Source organism: Alexandromys fortis, unplaced genomic scaffold (assembly GCF_014885135.2).
Source record: "Alexandromys fortis isolate MF-2015 unplaced genomic scaffold, M_Fortis_MF-2015_v1.1 scaffold_166, whole genome shotgun sequence".
NCBI lineage: Eukaryota > Metazoa > Chordata > Mammalia > Rodentia > Cricetidae > Alexandromys > Alexandromys fortis.
This window is the reverse complement of record NW_026068102.1, coordinates 717,024-726,710: the sequence shown is the minus strand read 5'-3', so window position 1 is coordinate 726,710 and position 9,687 is coordinate 717,024. Positions and strand designations below refer to the sequence as shown.

General features: G+C 37.3%; 1 protein-coding gene across 1 annotated transcript; it reads left to right on the top strand.

Annotated features, from left to right (window-relative positions):
• The first annotated feature begins 505 nt into the window (after window positions 1-505).
• LOC126489586 (60S ribosomal protein L35a-like) lies at window positions 506-922 on the top strand. Its single transcript, XM_050123927.1, has one exon. It carries the CDS (start codon window positions 560-562, stop codon window positions 890-892), a length of 333 nt encoding a protein of 110 aa, XP_049979884.1. The 5' UTR covers window positions 506-559; the 3' UTR covers window positions 893-922.
• Window positions 923-9,687: the final 8,765 nt, after the last annotated feature.

The following is a 9,687-nucleotide window of genomic DNA, read 5'->3' as shown; positions in this document are numbered from 1 at the left end:
CAGTATATGACAGCATATGAAGGGCTGTTCATTCACACATTTGTCATAGGTGTAGTGGCTCACAATAGCCTCCTGTGATATAGAAAGGGGCCATGTTTGTCTCCACCTCAGAGACCCAAAGCAAGTAGAGAATGCTCCCTCACCATTCAGTGACTGTTCTAAGCTTCATCAGCAGAACTCGTGGAGGCTGAATCATGGGTCTGTTGGGTCTCACCGCTCAGCCCTTAGCTTCTCAGGTTATTCATAATTACCAAGTTGCACCTAGTGCATCTTCATTCAGAAAACAGATTTTTCACAAATTTCCAGAGTTGTACCAGCTTCCTCACTATTTCAATGAATCACACACTCTCTTTTACCCTGCTGCTTCCTTTGCTCTAATGTCTTGCCTCCCCTTATCTTCCTCAAAGTCATTTGCAAGTTCAAGGTAAGATTAGAACATCTTTCTCTTGGTTGGTAGTTAGGAACAACTATCCTGAGAACACATTTAAAACTCAGTAATCTTTTCGGCCATCTTGGCGCCTGTGGAGGCCTGCTGGGAACAGGACTTCTAAAGGACAGTATGTCTGGAAGGCTGTGGTGCAAGGCCACTTTTGCTGGCTATAAGCGAGGTCTCCGGAACCAGAGAGAGCACACGGCTCTCCTTAAAATTGAAGGCGTTTATGCCCGAGATGAAACTGAATTCTACTTGGGCAAGAGATGCGCTTATGTGTATAAAGCAAAGAACAAAACAGTGACACCTGGAGGCAAACCAAACAAAACCAGAGTGATCTGGGGGAAAGTAACTCGGGCCCATGGAAACAGTGGCATGGTCCGTGCCAAATTCCGAAGCAACCTTCCTGCAAAAGCCATTGGACACAGAATCCGTGTGATGCTGTACCCATCCCGGATTTAAACCAATGAAAAGTAAATAAATAAAAGTGGATTTGTAAAAAAAAAAAAAAAAAAAAAAGAAATAATCAGAACGAGTGCTACAGAAAACTTTCCTCTCACTTAGTCTTTACACACGGACATTACACACATAGCACACAAAAACCACACATGACATACATGTCCATACATACAAACATTACATAGAGAGTATACACACACATCACGCACATAAGCATATACACAAATACTACATACAGAGTACACACATGCCACATAAAAATACACACATTATTTCACACTACACACAAAACAAACAGAAATCACACACATACATATATACACAAACACCACCCAGAGAGAATAGACACATATTACACACATGTCTACTCCACACACACCACAATACAATTCACACAGATTTCTATACAACATACATACACCATACATGCCATTTACAAACAAAACATGCGCACACATGTAGACCACACACACGTATCACACATACATGAGATGTATATATGTGCACCATACGCACACATCACATACACCTTTTCCATCCACATTTTCCATGCTGTTAATTAAGCCATTATATTATTATACTTTACACATAAAACCTGTTCCTTGATGTATTCCTACTTTCAGCCTCACTTAACTTCCACCTGAATTCCTAAGAGAGTGTTTGTGACCCTGAGTGCTAGAAAACTCCTGTTATTGGGAGTGTGGGTGGTAGAGTATCAGCAACGCAGTGAAAGTTGTTATGAAGGCTTCCTTGGAACCAGGCCTTTTGAACCGGAATCTGTCTTTCCAGTAAGGCATGTGGGGTTTGCACACACTTTAAGGTTTAAGAAGCATTGCCACAGATTACATGCTTCGCAGAGGAGCAGACCTGGTAAGTCTTGGTGACTTAGAAAACCAAGTGAGTTTCCAAATGATATTTTCTTAGTTTGCTTTGTTTCTCCCTGGGGTATATTCCTATATGCCCCCCATTTCATTTTCTGATATAGGGTTTGTCATAGAGTATGTAGCTGACTACTCCTGCCAGACTAGATAGCCAATGAATTTTTTAGATGGCCATTCCATGCTACTGTTCAGGACTGGGATTACAGATTGGCTTTTACATGAGAGCCAAAGATCTGAATTCATATCCTAATGCTTGTGCAGCAAACACTTTACCCACTGAGTCAAGTTGATTTGCTATTGGAGAGAAGGTCTCACATAGTCTAGGCTGATAAGACTTCCTAGGTAGCCAAGGCTGACATGCTTCTTCTGGTCTCCATGGGTATTTGAATGCATGCATGCAAGAGTGCATAGAGACATGCATGGATACACATAAATAAAAATAAATCCATTAAAATAAACATTATTTTCAAAAGAAATGTTTATTATTGTGATAACTTAACTAAATGAATAAATGTGCTCCTCGGGAAAGTACCACATTTGATTATAAATGTGCAATATACATTTTCTTAAGCTTGAGGTAAATTCTCTCAGATATATAAACACACATATTTTTTCCCACCAAAGTGAGAACATTTGAACATATTTTTTTGGAAGGCATATACATTAAAATTGGCTGAAACTGTAAAGTTTAAACTTGGCAAAAATTATCAGAAAATAAGGCCAGACTTATAAGAAAAACTATTCAAGACTTAACTGACACAATCAATTAGAATCATGAATAGACCAAAAAAGAAAGAAAATTAAAAAAGAAAAAAATGAGGGAAGGAAGAAATGAGGGAAGGAAGGAAAGGAGAAAGAAAGAAAGAAAGAAAGAAAGAAAGAAAGAAAGAAAGAAAGAAAGAGGGAGAAAGAAGAAAGGAACGTAGTCATCCTTTTGGGTCACCCTTCACAATCCTCTCCTCTGATTGGGTAACCTAAATTCCACATGAAGAAGGACTTCACACAATGTATAAGTCCATACAATGTTTATGATGAAAATAAAAACAAAAACAAAGCAGTTTCAATAAAGTAGTGATGTTATTTTTGTTTGTGTGTTCACAGGTATGTGTAAGCCTTGACTTTCACAGCTCTCTCTGTGTATCCTATGAAGTTCTTCTTGTCTTCATTTTAAGTCACAGGTACACTTCATTTTCTTTCAGTGTGCAAAAAAGATAAGGGTGGACCAGGCTATCCCAGGAAAATTTATTTTGGCAAGGGGAACTGTACAGTCTAACAGATTTCCTTCACAATGACTCCCAAGGAAACTGTCAATACCACTAATTTGTTATATGCATTTGAAGTAAAAATAAGTATTAGTGTAGGATACTATTATTTGTAATGCTCAGATTTCATGTGTTCCAGTTTAATTTTAAATGTACATACTTTAGTCATATTTAGTTTTCATATATGTGAATAAATCTGTGTTCAGCTTGCAGAAACACATGGATTATATTTCCTGAATGCAGCAAATGCAGACTGAACCTGAATTAAACATTTCAAAGACCCATGATGTGGGCTTCTTTTTCCTGACCTAATGATGGTTTTCTTACTTTGAAATGACCTTAAAACTAACATTTCTTTTCTTCAAAATCATGACTTATAGAACTTTAAAAGTTAGAGAGATTAAGGGACAATGAACTTTCTGGTTTAGTACCTGTAACTACTTTATGTCATCCAATAAGCCTTTTACAGCTTATTTGAGTAAATTAAGAACAGACTGTACTGTTGACAAGGCATTAATCATTAAATTAGACTACTAATTATTAAATAGCTGCATAATTAATAAATTATTAAGTAATTATTAAATTACTATCAATTGCATAATAATTATTATTCAGTAATTATTGTCTAGCAGTGTATCTTTGGAAGTTACTCTGTCTTTATAGAGCTCAGTTTCCTTACCCATCTGATGGGGTTAAAGGAAGAAATGAGGTAAAGTTATGACATAACAATAAAACATAAGTAATCATGAATTGACAGATTTTTATATTAGAATTATAATTATTGTATCTCACCAGTAAATGCATAATTTTTTAAGAAATATTTTATAATGAAATCTTCATTCTTAGTAGATAATTTGGCTTTATATTTTAAGAACAAATGTGACTTTTTTGCATACAGCTACTATATATTGCTATATAAATATAGTATGTAAATATGAATATTTGAAAAATTATACGATTTGAATCACAGTTAAAACAAAACTGCTTTCCATAAAAAGGCAAACTTCAAGAAATATGCATAAGGCCACAAGTGACCGAAGAACAGGAACCGAATGTCCCCATGCAGAGAATCCCAGTGCTGTACTGCACCACTGGGTTCTATTTGTACAGACTCTTTGAGAAAGTGATAACACCTGCAACTCATTCTAGGATGGTCTTATGTATTAGATGCAGGTTTCTCAGGCTTCTGGCAAGTGCCTGCTGAACTACCTTACTAGCCCCTAGACTCAAGGCGTTTTGAAAAATCAGTAACAACGAAAACCCACACACATAACAATTGATGATATAGCTAACAAGTGAAACTTAATTTAAGTGTACAGAGTTGACTTAATCCAGATCCCTTTGCTTAACAAAACTGGACAGGAAAACCAGGGCAACCTCACATGGTCATCACATTTAGTACAAACCCATCACCTACTCCAGCCCCTTCTTTTTCATACTGATCAACTACAGTTTGTGCTGCCTTAATCTACTACAGCATGGTTAACCGATCAGTGGATATACCCTTAAAGAAGTTGATCTCTCCTGCTTCTGGCAGATGCCAGTTGCCAATAGTTTCTCAGTTTTTTGCACATGTCTATAGCCATTCTGGGTTTGCTTGTAGAATCTTTCTGCTCTCTTTTCTACATGATTCCCAAGACTTGTGAGGAGGGGTTGTGGAATAGGTATCACATGTAAGGGCAATTGTAAAATGGGCCATAATATGACCAGAAAGTGGTTGGTTACTCCCACAGCAATCCTGCCACCATTGCATCAATGGGAATATGTTGTAGCACAAGTCATTGTTGGAGTTCAGAGTTTACAGATGGGTAATACTGGTGATTATTTTCTCCTCTGGTAGCATACATGGCACCTTCTATCCCCATAAAAGCTAATCAGTTTGAATGAAACTTCACGTTTAATTTCTTTATGATCTATGACTAAGTATGTGGTATCTTCAGCAATAGGGTTTCAGCGTTTCATTTTATGGATGATAATAAAATCAATAGCAACAGCCTTTATAGCTTACTGGCTTAAGGGCTGTCACTGGCCAAAAACTCCAAAAAAGGTAATCTACTCCTGGTACTGGGCTTTTTATTTGTTAGTTTGAGTTATTGAGTATAGGTTACTCATGATAGGATGATTCCATTTAAACTCCTTTTATATGTGTAAGTATTTTAGGAAGCTTCTACTATTCCCATTCAATCTGTTATATCATCCTCTTCTATTTCTCATTCCTCAAAAGTCACTCCCCGCAACACATGGCTTCTTACTAGTTTCCTGGCATCTATGAGTAATCTATATGAAACACAGACATGTTTAAAGATTCAAAACTAACATCCATAGATAAGAGAAAACATGAGCTTTGTTTTTCTAGATTACCTCACCCAGTATAATTGTTTATAAATTGAATCATTTACCCACAAATTTCATAATTTTATTTTCATCATTTCTGAATAATATCACATTTTCATTATCCATTCAAGAAAATTCAACCAACTAGTCAAAGACAGCTTCTTCATACTGACAGAGAAATTTCAAAAGAGAATCTACCGTTAGCACAATATTTATGATAAAAACTACCATTTATCCTCAAGGATTGAGAACCAACAGAAATGTCTATTACTGCCGCATCATTTTAAAGGGTGGGTTAAGGAAGTAGTATAAGAAATGGAAAATAATTGAAAATAGAAACTTTGACAGTGGTTATTGGTTCAAAGTACATCAGATCATAATGGTTTGTTTTTATTGTATGTGAATTATTATCCAATAAAGCCATTAAACTGAAGGAAAACATTTTTTATTAAAACAAAAGGGCAGCAGGGCAGTAGTGGTGCATGCCTTTAATTCCAGCACTTGGGAGACAGGGGCAGAGGAATCTCTGAGTTCAAGTCCATCCTGGTCTAGAGTGAGTTCCTAGACAGCCAAGGCTACCCAGAGAAACTCCATCTCAAAAATAAAAGAAAGCAAAATAAAATAAAACAAAATAAAAAGGGCACAAGCTAGAAAGATGTCACAGTGGTTAGGACCACATGCTGCTCTGTTGTGATCCCTCCAGCTCTGCTCCTCCTGCTAGGACTGCATTCGACTTTTCTTTTGCCTTTCTATGTCTACCTGAGAAGAGTGACTTTAGAATTTTGCTCGGAACTTTACTGAATTTGTAGACTTGTTTTGGTAATGTAACTACTTCCACAATGATAATGTGGTCAATACAGAAAAATGGAAGGTCTTTACAAAATCTAGGTCTTTTTCAATTTCTTTTTCAGTGTCTTAAAATTTTATTGTAGGGATATTTCATTTCCTTTGTTAGGTCTATTCCTAGCTATTTTATTACATTGGGGGAGGGTGCTAATATGAGTTGGATATAGGTTTCCTAATTTCTGTCTCAACAGGTTGGCTGCTGGTGTATATAAAAGCTACTAATTTTTGTATGTGGATATTATATCCTACAATTTTACTGCATTTTTTAAACTAGATATAGAGATTCCTCCTAGAATCTGTAGGGTTTTTTAAGTATAGAATCATGTCATCTAGCCTAAGAAATTTAACTTTTTCTGATTTTTACCCATTTTATATTTTTCTCTTGTCTTCTGATCTAGCTAAGGAGACACTGAAGATGTTAGAGGAAAGGAAGAGGAATTGCTTCAGGATGTAAGGATAAGCAAGAATGTTCTGAGAAAGAATCCAGTAGCACAGAAAACAGTTCCAATAATTAACAAATGAGACTACATACATCTGAAAGGTTTTCATACAAAAAAGAAAACTCTCAGGAGAGCGAATAGACAATCTATGGTATAGGATGAAACTCTTTACTGGTTATTCTCCAGGCAACTTGATAATATCTAGAATATAAAAACATTTGCAGAAATAAACACCAAAGGAAAAAGAGAGGAAAGAAGAAAAACAAAAAGAAAAAAGAGAAACACACACACACAACAACAACAAAACCGAAAATGCTACCAGTCAACAAATGGACTAATGAAGTGAACAATTTGTAAAAGAAGAAATACTAATGACCAATTAGTAGTTTAAAAATGTGTTCAACATCCTTTTCAAGGAGGAAGATGCAAATTCAAGCTATTTTGAAATTCTCTCTCATTCCAGTCAGAATGATTATCCTCAAGAAAGCAGACAACGGCAAATGCCGACGAGGATGGGAGAGAGAAACTAGCATTAACTGATGGTGGGCATGTGAACTACGGCAACCTCTGTGGAGACAGTCTGCTGGTTTCTCAGGAAATTAAAAATAGAATTCTCTGGGCTCATACCCCAGGGGCTCTGGATTCTACCACAGAGGTGTTTGAACATTCAGATTTACAATCACAGGGATGTGGGAACAGCCTAGATATCCATTAACTGCTGAGTGGATAATGAAAACAAGTACACATATGCAGTGGAATTTTATTCCACAGGCAACAAAGATTAAATGAAATTTCCAGGAGAATGAATGAGATTAGAAATTATTATATAACATAAGGGTGCTCCAGGTTAAGAAGAATAACATCACAGGCCTAAGGATATTTAAATGGGTGGGGAAAAAACAAAAGCAGAAAAACGAAAACAATGACAAAAAGAAAACAAGAAAATGGAACAAAATTACAAAGACTAAAAATGTATTTTCAAAAACCACAGCATGCTGGCTAGATTTTGTTGACTTCACACAAACTTAGAGTCACCTGAAAAGTGTGGGAATGAGTCCATCTGACCGGAATGTAGGCAAGTCTGTGGGAGCATTTTCTTGCTATGTGAAGGCCATTGTGGGCAGTGCCATCCCTTTGGCAGGTAGTTCTAGGTTATATAAGAAATCGGACTGAGCAAGCCACGGAGAGCAAATCCTGAAGCAGCACTCCTCCATGGTCTCTGCTTCAGTTAGTGCCTCCAGATTCCTGCCTTGAGATTCTCCCCCATTCCCCTTCATAATGAGCTATTACTTGGAAGTATAAGATAAATTAAACCCTTCCCTTCCTAACTTGCCTTCGTGATAAAGTTTATAGTATCAGTAGAGAAGCCAACTAGGACATGGTATAGAGACCACTAATTATTTATAATTTATAAACTAATTTTTAATATTATAAGCTATTTAGAATATTTATTTTTTAAAAGGAGTTTGAATAAATTGAGATATTCTACATACTTCATCCAAAAAACATACATTTCCAACATAAATCCCAGTGCTAGTATTGGGATACTTCTCTAAGAGTTTTTGGCCACAGAGGCCCCATGGTGGCTCCAGAAGGTTTAAAAGAACATAAGCTTGCCGCCGGGCGGTGGTGGTGTATGCCTTTAACACCAGCACTCGGGAGGCAGAAGCAGGCGGATCTCGGTGAGTTTGAGGCCAGCCTGGTCTAGAAGAGCTAGTTCCAGGACAGGAACCAAAAAGCTGCGGAGAAACCCTGTCTCGAAAAAAAAAATCCAAAATAAATAAATAAATAAATAAATAAATAAATAAATAAATAAATAACAAAAGCTTGGGATGGAGACATGGCTCAGAAGTTAAAAGTACTTACTGCTCCCACAAATGAGTTTTGCCCTGCTTGATCTCTTTTAACCATCTGTGATTCCAGTTACAGGACCTCTAATACCCTCTTAGGACCCCTTGAGGAAGTGGGCATGCACACACGCACACACACACACACACACACACACACACACACACACATACACATACACACACAGGGAAAACATTCACACACATTAAAATAGAGTAAATAAATATTAAAGATTCTAAACAAAATGAAGTTCATACCAGCTCTGATTATTGCCCTTGGTTATTCACTGGAACTATGTTGCTAGGTTCTATTGTTGAAGACACCATACACATCAGCTACAGGACACAAAATTTAAGATAAAAACGAATTGGGAGTCTCTTCCCCGCTGGCTAGAACACTAGCCTTTCACTGGTAAAATACTGGCATTGCTGTTTTGGAGGGTAAACAGGTGCTTTCTGATTGGATTTGAAGCCTGCTCTGTAGAAGGAAATATATGTGTGGCACTACAAATCCACTGAACAGCCTATGACTGAGAGGTCACAGATCCTTGGTGGGGGACAGGGACCTAGTATTGTGCTTTACTAAATGAACACACACACACACACACACACATGCACTCACACAGACATACAAAAAATAAGAAAGTAAAGAAAAGAAAAACAAATGTTCTCTCTCAGGCTCAGATCCTGTTAGATGATATCTGAGTATATATTTATAAGTGGGGATGACTGTGGAAACAGGCTATTAGACTATTAAGGTGACTAGAGGAAAAGGGGGTCTTGAAGCTGTGGGGGAAGTGCGTTGTACATGTGTGACATTCAAGTGGAAACCTGGCTTTGAGGACAACACATGTGAGTAGTCAAAGGGCTGGGGAGTAGATGGGAGAGGAGAACCAACAAAAACAAGTTTTGTTTAAGAAGTCAAAAAAAAAAAAAAAAAAAAAAACCCCTTGTGTGTTCTAATAATGAAATGCACCACAAGACTATCTGGAGCTTTGGAGATGGCTCAAGTTACCAGACAACTTGCCTTGCAGGCATGATGGCTGGAATTTGATATCCAGGACACACGGGGCTGGGCACAGTGCCGCTCTCCTTTAATCCTGGTGCTGCAGAGACAGAGATGGGGACCCCTGGGGCTCACTGGCCAGTCAGCCTAGTTTATTTGGTAGTTCCAGTCCAGTGAGACAT